This window comes from Protopterus annectens, chromosome 17.part0 (genome assembly GCF_019279795.1).
Source record: "Protopterus annectens isolate FY-2018-M chromosome 17.part0, PAN1.0, whole genome shotgun sequence".
Classification (NCBI taxonomy): domain Eukaryota; kingdom Metazoa; phylum Chordata; order Ceratodontiformes; family Protopteridae; genus Protopterus; species Protopterus annectens.
In genome coordinates this window covers 235,940,867-235,964,999 of record NC_056751.1, presented here as the reverse complement: position 1 = coordinate 235,964,999, position 24,133 = coordinate 235,940,867, and the positions used below count along the sequence as shown (strand labels likewise).

The 24,133-nt window shown below is 38.1% G+C and overlaps 1 protein-coding gene across 1 annotated transcript in view; it reads left to right on the top strand.

Moving 5' to 3' along the window:
- The first annotated feature begins 2,020 nt into the window (after positions 1-2,020).
- HSD17B4 (hydroxysteroid 17-beta dehydrogenase 4) overlaps positions 2,021-24,133 on the top strand; it is a 1,616,359-nt gene continuing 1,594,246 nt past the window's right edge. Inside the window, exon 1 of the mRNA XM_044059338.1 lies at positions 2,021-2,185. Coding sequence (XP_043915273.1) covers positions 2,128-2,185 — 58 coding nt within the window. The 5' untranslated portion in view covers positions 2,021-2,127. The remainder of the gene's footprint in view (positions 2,186-24,133) is intronic.

Here is a 24,133-nt window from a genome sequence, read left to right as displayed (position 1 = left end):
TATTAGGGAGGTTTCTTAGACTTAGGATTAGGGGAGTTTCAGTGAGGAGTTTTACAGTTAGGGCTAGGATTAGAGACAGAGTTTTAGGATTAGGGTTGGGGACACAGTTTTAGCGTTAAGGGTGGAGTTTTAATGTTAGGGTTGGGGCAAGAATTTTAGGGTTAATGAGGGAGGGTTTTTAGGATTAGGGTTGATGTTTTAGCATTAGAAATGGGTTTTATAGTAAGAGTTAGGGAGGAAGTTGTAGGGTTAGGCTTTACTACATTTAAATGACATTGGTTTCTTTAGAGTGAGCAGGTGTAACTTGCATTCTCATTCTAGGAACTAAGATAGGTAAGCTTCGAGTAACTATTGTAGAACTGGAAGCTAAGTGCATTCATATCACAGCTGTGAGTAGTATAAGGGTGCACCAGCTAAGTATATGCATTTTAATGACACAAAACATTATATCTTATACCCCTGTTACAAAATAAAGTGTGTTACTGCACCCTTTTCTGATCCTAACCCTAATGTGCCTTTCTCCTTTAATACCTGATCTCTAAAACTAAACCCCAACCCTAAAGTCCTAATTGCTCCTTAAACCCAAAATCCCAGTTAGGGTTGTCACCTTTCAAATGCCCAAAGTGGAACTTTTTTTTTAGAAATGTGAGATTTTGCAGGACTAAATATACCCACGGCCAGTAGAAAGGACAAAACTTCACTTTTTGCCAAAATAAAAGCTTATTTTTGTAGCATTTGAGTTGTTTATGCTATTTCATATAATATTTATGTGTTCCATATACAAAAAATAACTGTTTTATGCAACTATTAATGAAAACTTAAGAAATATATTGTGTGTTAAAATCGCAGGACATTTTCCATTTTTTAGGTTTTATCACAGGACACAACTGCCCAAAGTGGGACTGTCCCACACCCCTTTCTCCTTCAATCCCTGATCTCAAAAACAATACCCCCAACCCTAAAGTCCTAATTGCTCCTTAAACCCAAAATCCCAATTAGGGTTGTCACCTTTCAAATTCCCAAAGTGGGATTTTTCAGGACAGTAGAAAGGACAGAACTTCACTTTTTGCCAAAATAAAAGCTTATTTTTGTAGCATTTGAGTTGCTTATGCTATTTCATATAATATTTATGTGTTCCAGATACAAAATAATTGTTTTATGCAAGTATTAAAGAAAACTTAAGAAATATATTTTGCATACCTCTCAAGTGTACCTCATTACGAGGAACATACTCATTTGGGGTATTAAAAAGTTCATGTTCCTCGAAGTTCCACAGTGAAAGACTCTGTCACACATTCAGTGTTAGGAATTTTTTAAGTGAAATCCATTGTAAATAGAAATGAATCATATTAATTAATTAAAATACCTTCTTTATAAGTAAAACCAGCATATTTTAACCATCCTGTGGCCTTCCTAGTTGAAGTTCTTAGTAAGCCATTTGTGTTCCATATTTTGCCCATTTGTTCCACATTATGAGGGCTAGTGTTCCTCATTTTGGACATGGAAGGTTGAAAGCTATGATATTTTGTCTTAAAATCACAGGACATTTGCCATTTTTTTAGGTTTTATCGCAGGACCCAACTGTCCAAAGGGGGACAGGTGGTAACCCTAATCCCAATTGCTTTTTAAACCTAAAATCCGACTCATTTTCGTAAACCTAATCTCCCAATTGTTCCTTAAACCAGTTGTGGGAACTGGGAAGGGTTTTTGTACTTTGCTTCCAAGACTTGCTCTGAAAAAAAAATGTACACATCATTTGAATACAGCGAGTATGCCTGGCTACATCTGAGGATTGAAATACTTCTTACACGTCTAAAATGAACAAATATAATGCAAACATTCTTTGGGAGGATTCCTTTTCATGAAGCAGTTGTCTTTCTTTCCCACATCAACATTTTTGCTACTTCAATCGCAACTAGTTACAGTACCGCTAGTCTCTTCTTGGGGCGTTCAGCTTTCTTCCACATAAACTACATGTTCCGGCAAGCTAAGCGGCCAAAAGGATGGGTATTACCGATTGTGCTACATTAAACTTTGTCGTACTGAGGTTTTATGAGCCTGCCAAATCTCAAAGTTGAGATACGTGTAAAGGAAAGTGCTCTATTAGTCATCTGGAGTTGGTGAATCATGTCTGCTCAACTAAGATTTGACGGGAGGGTTGTCCTGGTGACGGGGGCTGGCGGAGGTAAGGCTGCATACCCTTAAAGGTCCTTTCTGGTATTTTGCAGTTTTCTTGCAAGTTAGAGGCCTTAGACATTGTAGTCCCAACGGCATGAAGTGCTGAGTAGCAAGTATCGGTGAAGCCATGCTTAAAGTATTGGAACTTCTCTTAAGAGGCGTTCCATAATTTATCTCAGATCCTTGATTCGTGGAATAAGAAATGGAATATGCTCTTATTTGGAAGGTTACATTAAACTGCCTTCTCTCAAAACTGCTGTTGATAGTTTGGTGGTGTTTGAGTTTACAATGCTTTTTAAAATACATTAGATTTCACTTTATCACTGCCGACATGCTTATAGGGTTACAGCTTTACTTTATTAGATCTATATTTCTTCCTTATCTTGATTGTACTTACTGTTGCCATACACTCAGTTTTGATGCAGTTTACACTGCTTTAGACAGTAACAGATTTTTCTTTTGCGAGCCACTGATGGGACGGTGGCAGAGCTGCAGGTTTATTTTTTATTTATTTATTTATTTATTATTTTACCAGGGTAATGCACCTTCCTGTTTAACGTTATTGTCAAATTTGGCTTGACTGGCTTTGTGTACTGAACTATTCGTTCGTGCACTTTGTATTTAGTGCAAAGTGCACAGTTTAACTGGGGCAAAGGTTATTTCATGCTGTAGTCTGCAATTTGTTTTAAGTTAGCGCTTTGCATTTTCTTTATACATAAAGTGCTTGCACATTTCTCGTGTCATTTTGAATTACATTAGTTCAAGTTTAAGACAATTTCACTGTATTTCTGTAGCACACAAAGGGCGATATGGTTAAAGCCATTGTAAAATAAAAACAACAGCAGATAGTTTTAAGAACCACTTCAGCTGACCCAAGTCTGGTGGTTGCAATAATCCACGTCCCCTCCAAAGCAGGAACATATTTCAAATATTGGTGTTACTGACTGAGGAAAATTGAAGAATTAGTTATTTTATGTGAATTTCACCAGAAGTAAGTCTAGAAGTACAATGTGTAATTATTCAGTGACTTTGATTATCTTCATTTTGTCACAAGATTTATCCTTATCACAGCTGACACTATACATTTTTGGGGTCTGTATCAGATAACCGAACTTTTAATAGTTCTAATCACTAAACATCGAACGCTAGTGATCGAAGTATTAAAAGTTCGAATACCTAATAAAATTATTTTTCAACAAACTAAAGGGTGTAAGCAGGGGGGGGCAAGCCCCCTGCACCCCTGCTACTTAAATATACCAATGCCGAGATCGCGCTACGTTTCCGCATTGTATTGCACTAAAGTGCGATCTCGGAGTTGGTATATATAAGTAGTGGAGGTGCATGGAGGATTGCCCCCTGCTTACACCCTTTAGTTTTTTTTTTTGTTTAAAAAAATTGTTTCATTAGGTATTCGAGCTTTTAATAGTTCGATCACTAGTGTTCAAACTATTAAAAGTTCGGTTATCTGACCCCATTTTTGAACCCCAAGTGGAGACTTCCTGAAAATAATGGGCAGCTCAGAACTGTGGAAATATGGTTTTCACACACTTTAGAAACACCCTTATTCCTTTCGAGTTTCAAGACTGTTTCTTACCAAGCGAATGTAAACTGTCAAGCTCATGTTGTGTCTTTGGGGTCAAATGTAAGTAAGCAGTGGATAGCTTGTCACTGATTGTAGGCTTAACCCTAGACTGTCTTTTCTGTTTTGCTTATTTCATAGGATCATAGGAGGTTACTAGGCTAATGGCCCTGGGGCCATTACAAGCCTAGCCAAGAGTTTATCCCCAAAAAGAAGCCTCAGTCAGCACTAGTCGCCACTGTCAATGAGGGACACAGGTGGAACCCCTGGGATAAATTTGTGGTTTCCCATCCACTCATCAAGGTTGCGCTTGAAGAGGGTCAGTGAGATGCTCTGTTCGACGTGTATGGGAAGTCTATTCCAGAGATGGGGCAGCCTCTGGGAGACAAACCTGTCTTTCCAGCAGGTTTTGTTGATGTCACATATTAGATTCTGGCCTTTTGATTGGGTAGTGCATGAGGAGTTAGACGTATGGATATGGAGCATCCGTCCGGCATTGCTCAGGGGTGATCTGTGTCTTGCCTACAAAGCAGTCTGTACGATACTGAGTAGAGTGATAGTGATTTTGGCCAGTCTGCATAGGACAGGTGTTGGGAGGCCATGGATTCTCTTTGTGAGGTATTTCAGCGGCCTTTCCAGTTGGTGCAGATGTTTGGAGAGGTACAGTCTAAATGGGGCATTATACTTAATTATTGGTCTAATGAGGGAGGAGTATAGAGAGTTAATAACCTTTTTTTTTTCTGGATGCAATCCATTTACTTATGAGATGAACCAAGTAAACGGCTTTTATGACCACTGCTGCTATATGATGGTCGAATGTGAAGTTCTCAACCTGAGTGCCCAGGTCTGTCACCACAGGTTGTGTGCTTAGTGGGTTGCTATTGATGTGGTAATCAGTAGGGGTCATGTTTTTGCTGAATGGTATGATGATGATGCATTTTTTTCCATTTAGCTTGAGGCCATGACTTTGGTACCAGTCATTAGTTACTGTGCAGTATGCTAACATCATTGGGGAGTCAATGACAGCACCCAACTTACAGTTGTCTGCAAACCTGGTCAGCCACAGGCCTTTTGTCTTTGCCTGGACCCCTGAGAAATAGATACCAAACAGTAGGGGTCCCAGGACAGGTCCCTGGGGAACTCCAGTAGTAACAGGTCTGCTATCTGAGGTGGAGGTGCCTATTTTGACTTTGAGAGTCCTGACAGCGAGCCAGTTGACCACCCACGTGATGAGATAGGGATTTACACCAAGTTGTATTAGCTTTTGAATGATGCCCGAGTGGGGGATTGTGTCAAAGGTCTTGGCCAAGTCAAGGTAAGTTGTATGCACTGCCTTTCTCCTCATCCAGGGCTTTGGTGCCTGTATCTTTAGAATCAGAGCTGCCTGGAAGAACTTATTTACATTTAATAGGCCAACTACCTCTCTCCTAGTCTGTCATCTCAATATTAGAAGCGTTAATAACAAGGTACATGAATTGCATGCACTTCTGGATGTTCACTCCCCTGAGATTCTCTGTTTATCTGAAACCTGGTTAAAACCTAACACTAAAGACAATGAAGTGTTACCACCTAGGTACAACATACACAGGCTGGATCGTGTTTCGAGGAAGGGGGGTGGGGTAGCTGTACTCTATAAATCTGAGTTGAATGTCACCATAGATGTAATACAACCTCCTCAGATTAATAACTCAGAGATTCTTGCCACCAAATTGCAACTTAATAAAAATAAATGTATTAATATCATCTGTATGTACATTCCCCCGGGTAACAATATATCTGCATTTGAAGATATCCTGCACTGGCTATCATGTCACTACCCCCAAGAAACCCTACTACTTGGAGACTTTAACATAGACTGGGGCACCTGTTCCTCAGAATCCCCAGCCACCCATATTAACCTGCATGCATTTACACAAATCATATCCACCCCTACCAGGATAGGTAAACCCAACCAAAAAGAAAGTATACTTGACTGGGTACTCATAAACAGTCACCCCCAACTGTACACCTCTGGTACCCTCCTTAATGGCCTAAGCGATCACCTTCTCACATATGTAATTAAGCACAAAACCATTAACTCCCAACAACCCTTACTCAGAAAGGTTAGAAACAATAAAAGATTTGACCCTGCCAAATTCCAACAAGAATTAAACTCATGTAATTGGTCTATTCTAAAACACCTCCCCTTAGAGGAAGCAGTAGCATACTTTAACAACAAATTCCATGGCTTTCTATAGAGTCTAAACTCAAAATGACCCTTAGAAACAAAGCATGGGCTTTATGGCGTTCTTCTAAAGACCCTCAAGATCACATTAAATACAGGTAATCCAGGAACGAAACCAAAAAATCAATTTTACAAGACAAAAAACAATACTACTGTAATTTACAGACAGTAAATCAAAACAACCCTCAGAAGTTTTGGGCAGGTTTAAATAATCTACTACATCCTGGACAAACTTCAACCCCAATTCCTGCTACTACTATTGATAAAACCCTTGAAGATGTTTCTGATAGTTTTAACCAATTCTTTACTGAGACAATTCAAGCCCTAGCTAGCCAACTACCTCCTAGCTCCCCTGGTCCTGAAAGTAGCACCCCTAGAAACCTACTCGCGTTCAGCTTCCAACCAGTCGCCACTTCACTTATCCATACCTTGATCAAAAAATTAAAACCCACTACACTTTCTGCTGATCAACTCCTGCCGAAGTACCTACAAAAATCAGCTGATGCTATTGCTTACCCCGTCTCAATACTAATCAATCGAACCATAGTAGAAGCTAAAATTCCCACCATCTGGAAAATATCCTATGTAATCCCACTTCACAAAGGAGGCAGCTCTACTGAATTCTCCAATTATAGGCCAATAGCTATACTCTCTCCACTTGCAAAGATTATGGAAAAATGTATTCATAGACAACTCATGCACCACCTAATCCAAAATCGCTGTATGGCAGACACTCAGCATGGCTTCCGTCCTCATCACAGCACTACTTCAGCCCTCCTAGCCTTTACTAACACCAGAAACCATAATCGCAACAATAATTATATATCCTCAGCCCTCTTTTTGGATCTTTTCAAGGCATTCGATATGGTTGATCACCAACTTTTAATCCACACCCTGTAAACATTCTGTCTAGATACTGGAGCCCCTCAGTGGTTTCAATCCTACCTGAATGGTCGACAGCAGGCTGTCCTCTGGCAGAACAAACTCTCTAAAGTTCTACCTAACACCCTTGGAGTACCACAAGGCTCTATACTAGAGCCCTTGCTGTTCTCCATCTTCATTAACGACCTTTATATTGTCATCCCAAAAGTCAGCTGTATCCAATGTGCTGATGACTCTACTCTGATTTGCTCAGCCACATCTCCAGTAGAGTTATGGTCAGCTACCCAGACCACCTTTAATACAATAGAAAACTGGCTTTCTGAACATCGTCTGATCTTAAATCCCAAAAAAACTAAAATGCTGTTATTTTCACCAACACGTAGGTCTACCACTTTCACCTTTACCATAAAATCAAATGATGGCACAATAATCTCCCCTGACCCATCTACAAAACTATTAGGTGTCATCATAGACAATAATCTAAAATTTGACATACATGTTAACCAAACTATCAAAACCATCAATAAAATACTAGGGTCACTTTTACAAAATAAAAGCCTTCCTAACCCCTCCAGCTAAAATTGCCATAGCTCGCTCTCACCTTCTTTCAACCCTTCTGTATGCATCCCCTCTACTCTTGAATTTAAACAAGACTGTCCTTAACAAACTCTCAATTTGCTACAACCACATTGCCAGGTTTGCCACTGGGCTGCCTTTTAGGACACGTTATTGCATCAATCTAAATCATCTTGGGTGGCTTGAACAACCCAGCCTAATCCAGTATAACCAGCTGATTATGGCCTATAAAATCCTCTATAATCCGGACAATACTCCTGCACTTAAAAATATTATCACCCTCTATAACAATCCTAGACCGCTTCGATCCTCTAACAAACTAGTAATTCAGACTAGCAAAATTAATAACACAGCCGGTGATTCTTTGCAAACTCTGTAAGTAGATCCTGGAACTGTCTTCCAGCTGCTTTCCACCTTAGGTCAATTTAAAACTAGACTCAAACAACATTTGTCACTTAACTGGCTATGTCAATGTATTAAGCCTGGCTAACTCTCTCTAGAACGTGTAAAAATCTGTTAACCAGTTTACTGTGTAATTTAATTTAATCCTGACTTGTGCTCAGGATTAACTGTAACCTGTGGAACTTGTTTAACTTGCTTACTTATGTAATCTCTGTAAATAGTCTGTTTGTAATATGTAATGCTGTATCTGCTTACCCTTGGAGCTTTTCTCCCCGGGCCTCCGCTAAAAATGGACATGCATCCAGTCGGACTATCCCGGTCAACAAATGTAAAATAAAATAAAAATAAAATAAATATTCTTCATTGTGCAAGGTTTGTCTTCATTATTTTGGCCTCTCTGTTCTTTTGAGGATCTATAGCTTTGTCATAAACCAGTGCTTCATCATTGTTGTAAGTAATATTTCTGGCAAACCTCATCCTTTTTTTTTTTTTTTTATCTTGCATTTGAGTCAACTTCTTGATAGATGTTCTATATGGAGTTTAAATCCAGACACCTTAAAATGATTTTAAAACTTTAATAAGTCATAGTACTGCAGACAGATGCCTTGCCACCAGCAAGTTATTAGACTGGTACAGCCCCCCCCCCAAGAACTACACTTAGCCACTCACTAAACCAATACCTAGTACTTACTCAGAAATCCTAAAAATCACAATGGCCACCGTGAAACTCGATCTCAGGAGATATCAAAAATATCTTCTCTACAGTTTAGAATCTCTCTCTGAAGGTGTACTTGTCAAGCAAATGATCCTACATCTTTATCTATCTAATCTCCAAGACACCTTCTTGTTTTAAGTCTTATTCTGCCTTTAATTTACATTCCCAGTGAAATTATACCATTCGGTATAACAGGGGCCTGTATTAACCCCATTACTAATTCCCTAAAGTAGAATCATCGGTATGTATTAGGCTAGATGCCCATGCAGGCCATTTTAGTCTAGCCAGTTTCCATTTTTTTGCTCATATTAACCTATCCCGTTTAGTTATAGATTGGCCTTACTCGTCCCATGGTCAGTAATTATGTATTCGCCTTAATGAGAATAACTGGGATCATACCATAGATAATTTGAGGGGATGCATGCATGGGATAAAGCATTTAGGAGCTGCATCTGTCCATTAGTAGAAGAGAGGGCACTGCTGAAGTACATTTTCTGTTTCTCATCCATAGGTCTAAGTTGCGCTTGAAAATAGACAGGAATGAACTTTGTTTTATGTAGATGGGGAGGGTTTTCCATAGCAGCAGCAAACTCTGTGAAATATACCTGTCCCTCCAAACCATTCTGTTGCTGTTGCAGAAAATGTTTATATCCTTAGAATGTGTATTTCTGTTGTCATTTGACTTGCTGATGTGCAGTAAATCCATCAGTAATGGGTTAAAAGATGCTTTGTATGCCAGACACAGGTCACATCTTGGCAGTCTGTAGGATACTGAGTATAATGACACTGCTTTCAGGCTGTCCATGTAAGATATGTTATTTAGAACTTGTATCCCTTTAGTAAGGTATCTCTGTGGGTGTTTCATTTCTTGCATGTGTCTAGACAGATACATGCCTAAGGGGGCATTATTTTCATTGATAGTCTAAATGAGTGCTGAGTAAAGGGGGACAGTGACATCCCTAAATCTAGATAGAAGGACTTTCTTACAACAGTAGACATATGTTGGTCAAAGGTTAGATCACTGTCCCCAAATCCCGAGCAACTGGGTCAACTCTTAGAGTTGTTTTGTCAATGTGGTATTTCCCAAAGGATACAGTGATGCAGTTTTTGCTGTTTAGTTTTAGACCATGAGTTTGACAACAGTTATTTATTTGAGATAAACCTTATTGCAGGATGGCTAAGTTATTTGGAGATTCAACGACTGCACCTAGCTTGCAGTCATTGGAAACTTAGTCAGCCAGACCCCTTTGGCATTAGCTTTTAGTTCAGAAAAGTAGATACCAAACAGGAGTGGTCCCAGCACAGAACCTTCAGGGACTCTGCTGGTGACTGGTCTCTTTTTGGGAGTAACTTTCTCTGTTTTGATGATCTATGCCCTATCTCTGAGCCAGTTGTGAATCCAGAAGGTGACATAGGGGGTTATTCCCAATTTATTTAGCTTTTCTACTATGCCTGAGTGGGGAATTGTGACTAAAACTTCGGTCAAGTTGAGGTATGCGGTGTGTACCATTTTGTCTTTATCCATTGCTTTGGTGACCTTTTCAAAAAAAATCCACCAGGTTGAGTAAGCATGACCTGCCCTTGACTTGACAATGCCAAACTGAGGAAGATATAGTGTTTGGAGGTTCCCTATGTCCTGATTGATTAATTCCATGAACAGTCTGTACATGGCTTTGCATATGAGACTGGTCAGTCTTATGGGTCTGTAATTCCTTGAGTCTGTGGAAGGCCCTCCCTTATGCAGGGGAATGACTGTAGCTCTTCAACATTTGCTTTTTACTAAACCTGTATGAAGGCTTAGATTGAACAATATTGTTAGGGTTGTAGCTAAATCTTGCTTCATGCTATTTAAGATGCTTCCAGGGATACTTTCAGGACCCATTGTTGAAATATTTTTCGCTTTTGATAGCACTTGTAGGACTTGGTCTTGTGTGATAGCTGGAGTTGAGCTAGTTTGTCAGAAAGAGGAGAGAGAGGGGTAAAGTTAGAGCTAAATTTATCAGCCAGTAGGTTAGCTATATCTTCAGTCTCAATGTACGTAACATCATTCACAATCAGCTCAGTGCATTGCTGTGTTATGCTTTTAAGATTACAAACATAACTAAAATGCCACGTGATTGTCTTTGGCTTGGGTAGCTATTTTAGCCTCAAACTTGGCTATGGTGTATTGTATTAAGCTCCTGAGTTTGTTATTTTTAATGACAGGTCTCAAATATTGTGGGAATTATTCTTACTAGTGGTCAAAATTCTTTTCCTTATATTATACAAATTGATGATGTTATGGTTCAACCTTTGTTTTCTGAGTTTGCTGTGCACTTGTTCCTGCAGGGTACAGCTGCAGCTGTTTACATGTATAGTGTAGTGGTCTACATTTCTGAATACTCCGTGGAGTTCACTGAGTTTGGTGGAGATCTGAAAATTGTCAATGCATCACTTAGGAATAGGTAGTTGTCTTAAAGAAATTTGTAAAGGTACCTTGGGTGGAAGGGGTTTGTTTTATTTCAAAGGAGACTGCTTTATGGTCATAACTAACAAGTGATGAAGATGTTGCAAGATGCTCCCATATTAGTAAGGACAAGATCCAATATGTTATTCCCCATAGTGGGTACTCTTGACTAATTGTTCCAGGCCATTTGTATTGACAAAGTCCAGGAATCTCTGTGCTTGTGCACTAGTGGTGGGGTAGGTTTCCCAGTCTATAGCTGAATATTTTAGATCATGTAGAAGAATAGTATTGGGTTTAATAATTAGTGATTCCAGTTCCTGTAGGTAGGTGTTGTGGCTTTCTTTTGTTATACAAGGAGTCCTGTAGCTAGCTAAAATGTGGCATGGGACCTTTCTGATGGTTGGTTGGGCATGAAGAAGGTCTAGAGCATCAGGTTACTTTACCAGATTTGAAACTTTTCTGAATGTAGACTGATACACCTTCGCCCCCCCCCCCCCCGCAGTAACTGGTCTAAACATGTGGAAGCCATTATACCCTGGAGGGGACCAGAGTGCTTTCTGCTGTTTTAAACCATGTGTCAGTCACTACACAGACAACAGTTTCTTCAAGGGTGAGAAGGGCTTGTGGAGTTTCATGTTCAGGCTCCTAGCATTGATCAGAAGAACTTTCATATTTTCTTTTGCTTGTTTCTTTATGTTGGCAGGTTTATCAGGTTGGCATTGCCTAAAAAAAGCATTATGGGGGTGGACAATGATGCAGGCAATCCCTGGTGAAGCAGAGTGGTCTGTCACTCATATCTCCTCAGGCTGAAAAATATATTGGACCCCCTTTGAATGACACCAGAAACAAAATCAATTATTGAATCCATTATTTTTTGCTTGTATAGTGGTGTCATCTTTGGGGAAGGTGAAATGCTGCTAAGTGCTAGGCTCAGACTTGCCTTGGACACGTAGTCAGGGAGTTCCATCATGTCTCTGTCCATATAATCCACAGAGGTGTACCTCAAATTATTGACACCAGCATGAACTATGACAGAGCCATACTTGTTGCTAAAGGACTTGAGTGCATGCTTGATCTGACAGATCCTGGTTGATCCTGGTACCAGACAAGCAACTAACCATCACATTTTCCTTGCTCATCCTGGTGAGAGATGCACCTGTATGTCTTACAATAGAGTCACCTATAATAAGAATGTTTGGTTGGGTCATTGCCTGCCTTATGGGGTCAGCATCTGTAACTTTGGGATTCCTTGTGCCATATGAGGTAATAGGATTAATGTGCTGAGCGAGCTTTGTGCCTCTGTTGTGTTTTGGAGGTCTTTGAGGTTTAAGCAAACTAATCTTTTGAATCTCAGTATATGATGGATTATGTGTGTTATGATGGCCTTGGAAATGTGTGATGTGTGGTGTTCTGCTGACGATTTTGGTATCTTGAGTTTACTGTGTGAGAGATTTTTGCCTCCAAGGATATTATATATGTATATCTCTTGCATGTTGTGTTTTGCTGTTTGAGTAATAGATGATTGTCCGACAACGTGAGACAATTCTTACACTGTGTCTCAAGATACCCATTTCATTCAGGCTGGCTAGAGAAGATGAGTTGAAGTGCTGGTGCAGGATACCATCGGGAATGACTCTGGGGGCAGGGGTAACTACAACTGTTTGGAGTTCACTTTTAGAATAATGTTTGGATGGACTTGCTGAGTATTTGAATTTCAATACAAAATAACTAGCCTGGAAACCTTCTTCCATCACGTGCAAAAAACATTAAACTAATTATAGTAAAAAAAGTCACTAACTTGATACTAAAGTCTTTGCAAGCAGTTGTTGTATCTTTCGGCTTTTCCTGGGTAGGGGTCGCCACAGCGGAACTCTGGTCCGCTAATGATTGGCAGTAGATTTTTACATGCCGAGTTCCCAGCTCTGACGCACAACCTTCAACGAAGGTACGCCCATTCACGCATGTCTACACACACAAGACGCTTTAGCTGAGAATCGAACAGGACAATGGCTTACTGTGAGGCGACAACTCTACTGCAGCACCACCACCACAGCTTAAAGTCTTTGCAAGCAGTACACTCAATAATTAAGCAATTTTATCAAAGGTCTTTTAGCCTGGTTCATAGTTTAAGGGGAAACACTTTGCAAAATGATCATACTGTGCTTATTGTCAACAGCCTATAAATGGGGAGAGGGAGGGAATTATGTTGTCAGTTTATCATAAACTGCAGGAACAACAGATACATTGGGTTTAAGAACGTAACTACAACAGGGTGGCTGAGTGGCAGAATGAAAACACTTGTCTTTCTGTGATTTGTCGTACTATTACAGTGCAACAGTAATTTTTAAAAAAATCACAGCAGACAGCAGCTTTGGAATTCACTGACCTTCACTCTGAACTGATTGGCCTGGAACTGCCTCGATGGAAAGACAAGTCCTGAACTAGCCTGACATACACTCAGTACACAAGAATGAAACCAGGGCTTAATAACAACACTTAAACCACTTAAACTGTAGAACTAGGTGGAATTTTCCTTTAACTCAACTCTTAGGTTGCTTTTCTCCCTATAATATGATTTTAGTACTGTGTAGGTACCTGAAACCTGTAATTGATAAAACTTTCATTTCCTCACTTTGATATCAAAGGAAGGGAACGGCTACTAGCATTTTCGTAAGCTTAAGTTCTTACATGAGTTGCAGAGGAATTTGACTACACTTGCATGGCATACCACAGACACAGAGAAATCTGTAGTCCGGAGCTCAGGCTGCTGTAAACAACGCAGCAAGGTGTGAAACTGTTTCCCATTGTCTTTATTGCAGAGCAGAAGAGAACTTGCACTGATTCACAGCTGCTTCTAATGTAGCTGTGCCTTTCAGAGCAAAAAAGAGCAATTAAATCAGTCAATGGTTCAAAGGCAGTTCTTACCTGTTTTGACAAAATTACATAAGCAGCACCACCGTATTGAAATGCTAAGCTTTAAACTTTAAATGCTGTTTATACTACTTATGTTAAGATGATTTGAATGTAGTATCAAAGATGCATGTGACATTTACAGAAAAGTCAGAACATTTTTTCTTGTAATTCTTGTAAAGTATTAGTGCATTTACCAAATTGTAGGGGGAGGGGCTGTCAGTTCATCTTGGACTAACTTCAAAAATATACTTTCAACTAAAACTAATGTCTTTCTGCTTTTCCCGGCTAGGGGTCGCCACAGTGGAACTCCATTCCGCTAATGATTGGCAGTGGATTTTTACGGTGTCGAGGTGCCAGCTCGACACTCAGTCTTCAAAGAAGGCACACCCATTCATGCATACATGCACCTACTTGCATGTCTTTAAACATCACTTGACCGTGGGGAGGACATGCAGACATTACGCACAAGGTGCTCCAGCCAAGAATTTAACCGGAGAACAACAAAAGCCTGCAATTTAGCAACTGTTCTGGTTGCAGCTATATAACTTCTTAGTATACTGTAAAACAAACCCCGAGACGCACACAAATGAGGGCCATTCAAAAAAAAAAAAGTAGTAGGCCTGTTACAGACAGTATATAAAATGACAGTGACTGACATTAATCCCATTGTATGTCAGTGGAATGGGAATACATCACTACTGCTTTATGTCTAGCATGACTCGTATAAATCAGACTTGAATTGGATTATGGGAAAGAGAAAGGCTTGAAGAAAAATAAGATCACATTGATATGTCAAGCCCCATTGACAGACATTTTGCAGAAACCATATTGAAATATTAAAATTTTGTAAGAAGCAGAGTGATTTTGAGATATTAAAGTAACTCAGAAAACAGAAAGTGAAAAAAATAGATTTTTTTTTAGTTCTAAGGTGTTTTCCTTTAAAAAGCAAAAATGCAGTGCAACTATGTACTTGAATAAGTAATGTAAGCTTAAATATTTTAGTTAAAATAGATACAGATGGTTTAAAATGAATTTAAAATCCAGTCAAAAAGTTACAATACTTACCTGTCCTTCTCTGACTTGTAGAACTATTATAGATATTGCTATACAATCAAAGAAGTATCACCAAATTCTCAAACTTCTGCTATGCCTTATCTGCAGTCATTGTGCTAATATTACATTGGAAGTTTGTACATACACTGTAAAATAATGGTGAATGTTCTATTGATGTGTGATTTTTATGTGCTGTATGCACAATTCTCTGTAGATGTGTATGAGGTTAACATGCAATACAGTATGGTGTTTGTAACATGGTGATCACCTGTTAAGGTATATAAAGTGAGTGTTATATTTTAGCAATAACTCATGGCTAGGTGTGGGTAATGCTTAGTTTACCCAAACCTAGCAATGGGTTAATGGTAATATGCAGTTGTATTGTTTTTATGTGAAATTGTAGAGTGGTGGTATTTTTTTTTTAAATCTTTTCCTTTTAGTTTTATATTTTTCCATTTTATAAAAGGAAAAAAAAAACAGTTTGGGACACACATTTAAGCATTATAGAATGGCAGCATATAGCAAAACAAGTGTCTTGAGTTATTTTAACTTCTTAAGTAAATAAGTCTACTGATGTACTATGTTCTTCATCTGTAAATATGTTGTAAGCAATTGCTATGATAAATTGTTAATCGCTATGTAATCCAATGTAACTACTGTCTGTTTATTTTAACTGTGGAGCTTTTCTCCCCGGGCCTCCGCTGAAAATGGACCTACGTCCAGTCGGACACTCCCGGTCAACAAATTTAAATAAATAAATACATAATAAAGTAAATAAAAATAACTCAATACACTTCTTTTGTTAAATACCTAGTAATAGTGCTTGAGGTACAGAAATGGTGCCTTTGTGTGTGTTTTTACAGACAAAGAAATTTGTAAGCATCCTACTATTTACTTGAGGATGATTGCGGACTCCCAAACTCATAGCAATTTTTTAAATGTCTATATTGTTTTTGTGGGGAGCAGAAGTCGTCAGAGTGCAGCTATAACCATTCTTTTTAATAGTTACAACTACCTGGGCTTCTTCCCTTTGGAAACACTAAAGTCATGTGTAAATGTAAATCACAACCAAAAGGCAGATATGCAGTATGGATTAAATCATTATTTGAACTGAAAAAAAAGCATGTTATCGCTATCAATAGATTTAGTGTTCTGATGCAGTCCATTGGTATTTTTTTGTCTAAAATCTTTAAACTACAAAGATTAAAAATATCAGTGGTGCTGTGTTAAGTTTTCAGTTCAGTGTCTTAAATGCCTTTCTTTAATCTTGTGTTGTGAACAGCAGAGACATGCGGGTGTAGCTGTAACATTTATTTTCAGTAAGTACAGCTAGTTGGCCTTCTTCCTGTTGGTATTGCTTTATTTACAACTTGCATGCTGATTACTATATCCAGTCAGTCGTTTTTGAGTAGCAAGCGCCTTTTATGTAGTGTGGAGCATTTCTCCCTGAGCCTATGCTGAAAAGGAGCTTTCCCAGTCATACTTTCTAGGTAAACAAAGTCAAATAAATGAATTACTCCAGTATTCAAATGATTAGAAGCCATAACAAAACCATGGTCTGTGGTTTAGAATTTCTAGATGCAGTTTTGCAGATTTAAGTTTCAGGTGGAGCACAGACTCTGATTGGGCTGGAAGAGGATCACATGTACTTTTCAGTAAAATGTTTACTCCAAACAATGTGTATTATAGCTACTGTGTAATAGCCAAAATATCATACCCATGCAAAAAGATGAAAATATAAACTGGCATTTTTAAAGCACAGGGAAGTATTTGGTTCAACTCAGCAGTGTGAACATTTGACAGATGATTGTCACTGATGAGGTGACACCCTGACCCTATGTGCAAAAAAAGGAAAAAGGGTTGATAGACAGATGAATAGTAAAATATTCAAAGATAGAACACTGGTTTACCATTTTAGAGTTTCATTGTTGTTTTTGTAATTAAGTGGGCCTGTGTAGACTGCTGGTAAAACCAGAGCACATGTGTGCTATTTCTTAGATTAAAAAAAATAACATGGTCTTGTAGTTGAATAGGTGAGTGCCTTTCACAATTGTGTAAGAAGATTGTGGTGGACTGTTACATGTAAATGTGAAAAATGCTTGTCTTAATCACCACACATGCAAGTAGGGTTCTTCATGATCTTGTCACCAGGTTTCTCAACTGCAACTTCCTTATGTGTATCAGATAGCTTTGGTAACAAACATATTGAAACTTCAGTGTTGCTTCATTGGAAGCATAGGCACATAATAAAAATCTATTTATTTACAGATGAGGTTATAATAGAGCAGAAATGATTCTTGTTGTGCGGTATATGTATGTGCTTCCCTACCAGTAAACAAGTAAATAAACCAGTGACAGGATCCTGGAAGAATTGTCAGTAACATGTTTTATGCAGAAGGCTGTGGGCTGGCTTCAACCCCCCCCATTCCACCTTGGTAATGTTTGCTAACCCTAACTTTACCTCTGCCCCAATTGTAATGTGCAGGTTACCTTAAAAAAGACATTTCTGTGACACTACCACCACACAAGACAGCTCAGACACTTGCCATACAGATATATGCCCACTAAATGTATCCCCTTACCCTAAGCCTAAAATGCACACACGCACATACTCCCAGTCCCACCACTTATCTTTGTCACCCAAAACAGCTTTTACTGTAACAGCCTTTTGTGCTCAAAAAAACAACAGCAGTTCACTTGCATTGCATAAACTATGCATAGTACATTTATTTATATATGTGTATGTATGTGTGTATATATATATATATATATATATATATATATATATATATATATATAAAATATATAATATATATGTGTGTGTGTGTGTGTGTATATATATATATATATATATATATATATATATATATATATATATATAGATAGATGCAGGTGTATTGTAACGTATGTATGCAGCTATCTGTATGCATGTATTATGTGGAGGAATCTGTTTTGTAATAACTAGAGGTTGTTGTTGTGTCTTTCGGCTTTTCCCTGTTAGGGGTCGCCACAGTGACTTTCTACCCTGGTTGAAGGAAATACTTCTGCTGACTCCTAGCATGTTTATAGTATTACTAAAGTCACTGTTCAAAGTCGTATTACATTTCTTAAACTTGTCTTGCATTTCTTCCAGTCCTTTATTAGTAGTGAGAACATTTTTCATTGCATTTGTTTGGTGGCAGCTGAAAATGTCTCATCTAGTCTGCTCTTTGAGTGCCTCAGCGTTTGACATCCCCTCCACCTGTACCACCCCTAGCCCTTTTCATCTGTCCCATGCCCTCTTGAATGCCTCTGGATTTTCTTTCTGCCAGCCATTCCTGTAGCCCATTTAATGAGTCCATAATTCTCATTGTAAATAGCACTTTCTGTGATCCAAAGAGCAGTTAGACCATGCAGTCGGCTGCCTGTGCCTGTTGCTTCCCCTTCTGTCCTTTCTGTTAAGGATCTCCCTCTCATCTTCCTAGCATGATTTGGTACACTGTTGTCATACTTCAAAGTACCTCCCTTTGTCTGTTCTTGTTTAAAGTGAGATGACTTTTTGCTTCTCTATGGTCTGGACTTATTTCTTGCTCTTAATCCTATGACATTGTGTGCCAAACTGCAGCCCTCTGTGTTTTAGCATTCAGCCCTGCAGCTGTCCAGTTTCTCAGTCTTCATTCTTCCCTAGTCCCATCAATATTCCTGACAGCCAGTTGTGTAGGACAGAGTCAGCATCCACATTGAAGACCAGGTATGCTATGTCTGCTGGTGCTCTCCTGTCAAATTCTCCAATAACCTTATTATAGTAGTATTTTGACTGCTGTTTCTGACACTACCAGCCTTTCCTCAAAATGTTTTCCATGGCTGACCTTGCCACTATTGTTAATCTAACAGGTCAGTCGTTCCCCATTTTTCCATTACCCTCTCTTGTACATGAGTACCCCAACCTTAGCCTTCCATTCCTCTTGCACTTCTACCTGGTCAGATTACCGAGGACTGTTGAAGGTAGTTTCTGTTCTTATGCTTTATTCTTCATAAGAGAAGCCAGTTGCCCCCATGAGCTTCCTCACTCGCTGGTATCTGTCTGGTGTTATTCTTTTCTGCTCTGCCTCAGTGACAGCATGGCATCTTCTTTTCCCAGTTTATTGTGACCTCCCTCCCATGTTTGCTCAGCTTGGTCAGTTCTGTCTCCTTCCTTATTTCTGCTGTGTATGTAAAATCCTTTTCTTTTCTGTCTTGATCCCTTGTGCAAACTCCTGCTTACCTTTAGCGTTTACTGTCATTACCATCTCAAAAAAAAAAAGCACCTTTATTGAATTATCATTTGTGACTTAGGCAAATGTACATTTAAATAATCAAATCTAGCCATATTAAAACGTTTGCATTTACAAACATTATATATCACGGATATTGTTCTACACATTATAATAAATCCAACATTACATAAATTGTTCAATTCCTGTGTTCTCTGAAACCTCATTCCTCCTCCAAAACATGTTTTCTGCATTTATCACTTGACCTTTGCTCTCCCATCTCCCCCCTTCTTTTTCCAACCTCCAAGCTACTCACATTAACCTTCTACAGTATTAAACCAGCCAATAACTCTGGCTATTAGTTGCTACTTCTCATAGCGGGCGATTGCTCCTCTTTTTGTCACAATCATTATACACCTGCACATTAAATGGAGTTTCTGACTGTTTCTCCTGGAAAATGTCTTTTTCCAATTTATTTTATATATTTTCAGTGTTTGTCTGGCAAAATGTCTAACTCCATGTTGTATTATTTAAACGACCTTTGTATAACACTGTATAAATTTATTTCTCTTGTTTTTTTTTGTTTTTTTTTTTTTTGTAACAGTGTTTCAGAGCTTTTCTCCCAGGGCCTCCACTGTAAATGGACCTGTTCCAGTTGGAATTTCCTGGTTAACAAATGTAAAAATAAAATAAATAAATAAAATGTATTGATCCCACTATTTCCATTTTTTTCTACATAATTTATTCCTACCTTTTTCTAAAGATCCCACTTCCTGTTCTTGTATCTCTTACAATATTCAGTATTTCAAGTATGCTTGGCTTAGACTGATTTCTGCTTTCTAGTAATTGCTTTTTTGCCAGACCCAGAAGTAAATTTAACAAGGCCTTACTGTATACAGGCTATTCAGATTTTGTATCCCTGCTCAAAAATAAATAAATAAATATTTCCTTTGTTACACTCATTTGCATGTCCAGTATTCCTGCCTGAGTACTTTGTAGGGAATTTTTAAAGTCTGCCAACTCATAACACTCTGAAAATATATACTCCCAGGTACCTCTTTCTTCCTCATTATACCTCCAATATTTGCCATCTACCTGAGGAAAAATTCTTTGGGAGTCTGCTTGTGGTATTAAAGTACCTATGTAAACACTTCCAGGCAAAAATCCTAAGTCTTCTAGACTTTGTTGCATATTTGGGAGCTATACATTTGCTCTCCCATTGTTTCTTTGTGAATTGCTTCTCTAATCTCTCTCTCCCCCTAATCTTTTCTGACCTCCTCTGATTAATTTCTGTAGTTATCACGTAATACTTTATATGCCCTACTAATTCCTTTGCAGCTTCTGTCTAGATTCAACTAAAAACTCAACCAGTGCAGGTATTTCACTTTGGATTCCCCTATCCCTTTCTGTTTGCCTATACTCTGATGTCAAGCACTGATATGGAAGGCAAGCTCTATCCTGCAGTCCAACCTTTTGTTGGCCTCTTCCCATTCTATTACCTTTGCCTCTCTAATTATTTGTTCCAAACACATTGGTTCCTTTGTCAGCTTCTTCCAGTAAATTTCAGCCCCCCTCTTGCCTGTTCTCTGTATGCCTAATTGCAGTCACCCCTACTGGCAGAATTTCCTTTCTCCATTCGTGTGTTGGCATAGTTCTTATTTTCTGATACTTTATGAATATGATATTCTATATGGCTGTAATTCTCCTTAAGGATCTGCATTTAAAATCCCACTCTTTCCTTATTTTTTTAATCCCCCCTCCCTTCGTCATCATCCCTTTCCACTTTGAATTGTAGCTTTTTGCTTGTGTTATGTTTAAGAACCTTAATTGTATAGCTTTAAAACATCCCATCAAATCAGGTAATCTTAAATCTCCTTGTTCTTTTGGAAGGATCAACTGTTCCCACTTGACTGCATCTATCTTGCTATCCACATCGATAAACAATCATTTCCACTTTCTCAGGTTTTATATTATCTTTTGTTTAATCTCTTCCCACATATCCTTAGCTGCCATAACAGAGTCCGCTTTATTCTGTATTCCTAAACACTTTATTTAATCGTGTCCCCATAAATATGGGTATTGCTGAACCAATTCATGTGTGGGTACATAGTTTACAGCTCTAGCCTTTGTTTTATCAATAATTGTATAGCCTGAAAAATAAAACATGGAACTTTTTCAGAATGGTCCACAACATTGAACAGGTAGGTGGGGAAGTGCCACTGCCTCGCCTTTACTTCATTACCCAGCATTTTTATCTTGGTAATTATTGACTGTATGTCAAAGTTCTTAATTACATGCACTTGATCGTGTGATATATAATTTCTATGTAGTCTAGACCAGTGATTGTACCTTGGGAAATAATGTGTAAATTCTCTCCGAGTTCCTACTGCTGAATTCAAATCTTCCATACCAATTATTTTCATATTTTTTCAGAAATCTACCCTTCTTTGTTATATTTTCCCTTCTAGGTCTCTCAGATGCAGCCTCATTGTTGCAAAGCAAATTCCAGTCTCTACCTACAAATGGAAGTTCCTGCTGAAAGATGATTGTTTCTCCCCAAAATTCTTTAAGCTCAATAGTAGCAGTTTTACTTGGAATAAAAATACCTGCCAACATAATCCTCATCCCTTGCCAGTAGCCCTCTCCTACTACAAATCTGCCATTATCTTTTTTCCTTTTCTATTACTGTTGGTGCTCCTGTAGCAATTAATATAAGTACTCCCCTTTCCCTTATCCCTGATATTCTAATGAATATCCATCCTGAAATCCTTTATTTATCAAATTCACATGCTCAGTTCTTTCCAAATGTTCTCGTGTACCATTGCTGTTTGCACTCTGCATTTGTTAATATAATTAAATATTCGTCCTTTGTGTCTATAATTGTGAACCATTCACATTCCAAGATAATATGGAAAGTGTTGGCATTATGACAAGACATTATTATTCCCACCTGTTATGCATGACAGCTTTTTCAAATGCCTATGTACAAGTTTTGTGATACATGCACCCACTAATGTTTGGCATGTTGAACCTTTATACATTTTTTTTTTCTTATCAACACTGGAACCTTTGTCACATTTTTTTTATTTAACGAAAGCCCTCAAACAAAAAAGAAATAAAACAGCCGCACCCCCGGAACACCTCTAGAACCTGTTAATACAAGCACACAAATCTATGTACATCTTCAAATAATAAAGTTTAAAATCTCGTAATAGGAGCAATTGTCCCAGACACAGGCCTTAAGTACTCAGAAGTTGAGGTTATCCATGCTAAGGCTCATGTTATGTTATTGCCTGTGCTTCTACTTACATTGATAGGTATCCGTTCTTTTATATCTTTATTCCCCTCCCAGATGTGAAAAAAAATGTATCCTTTCAGAAAACATTAACTTTTAGCCTTGAAGAAGCAGTGCTTTGGATTTTTTATTGCCCTGTAATCAGCTTGTCTCCCTGGTAATGTAAGAGAAAAAATGTAGTATTCAGTTGCAGACTTCTAAATACAAGCTGAAACATTTATTGCTAAGTGACAACTTTGCATTATATTCAGTGTTCTCTTATTTACTTGTTTACAGTTAAAACATGTTATTAGACTAAGGCAAAGGGTCTTAATCCGGACATTCATCTTTTTCAAAAGTAAGAGAAAATGTATCGGCTGTACATATGTTAAGATCTGTGTACTTTTGCACCCTACCCTCTACCTCAAAAACCCAAAAGTTACAGCCTGTTAACCTAAACATGTTTTTGTCTAGTGTTCTTTTTCTCTCTTTGCACTGTAATGCCTACATTTCTTAGTACTAAAAAAAAAAAAAAAAAGAACAAAGGCAGCTGTTTACTTTAGTGTGTTTATCACAGACAAAAGTAGCTAAAATGCTTTACTATAAAACATGCAATTTTATATTGTGAAACATTAAGTAGAAATACTGTTAAGAACAGAAGTTGTTTTACTTAGTTATCCTTTTCCTTTCCCTTCCCTTCATTGTCCTCCCAAACAATTATGCGAAGTAAGGCAAATGTCTTTTAGTCCCCCACAAGTTTACCGAAGTCAACCAAAGTCCACTCTTTCCACTTTTTCTTATATACAAAAAAAAAATCTAGCAAAGCTAGACTTCTAACTGTGTGATACCTTAAACCTCTTGCATCAGAGGCCTCATGGGATATATGCAAATCCCCCCTTAAGGATATCTGGTGTTTCAGGTAAATGGCAATTCTGAATGTCCATGACTTTTTGTTTTACTTTCATTTTTAAGTTTGTTTATGGACAATTTCAGGCCATTAAAGCCAAACCCCTCTAGCTGTAGACATGCATGTTTCTGCCTTCTTAATGACATCATCAGCACAGCATAAGAGGAATGTTTGACCTTTGGAAACACAGGGTTGTCATACCCAGCTGATATCCATAAACATTAGGGTGTTTACAAAATATCCCAACTAACAAACTAAAACAAAGATTAAAAATGTCACACAGATAACTAACCAAGCTCCAAAAACTACAAAAGAAAAAAAAGAAAAGAAGCCATCTCCGTTATCATATAGTACCCCTCTTTCCATGTGGTTTAATCTATACTCCCCAGAAATATTAAAGCAGATTTTTTTGGCATTTTCTGTAACTTTTTAGATAATAAAAAAATGCTAATTAAGGTTGTTTACATAAAAGTCCTGTTATAACTGTGTACAACTTCTTTTTAAAATTGCATTTGAAAAATCTTCTGTTTTTGTTTTCTGCTATTGTTTCCCTTTGTATTACCCATTTCATCCCCAGTCTGAAAAACACCAGACTTGAACTGTACATGTTTGCCTCTGTAATCATGTGAATTTATTTATTTAAGTAGTTCGTCATTAACAAGAAGACATAGTTTGGACATATTATAAACTTTTCCTTTCCATTCAGCAAATCTGTTATCTGCTCCATATTTGTCTAACTGCCTCAACAATCC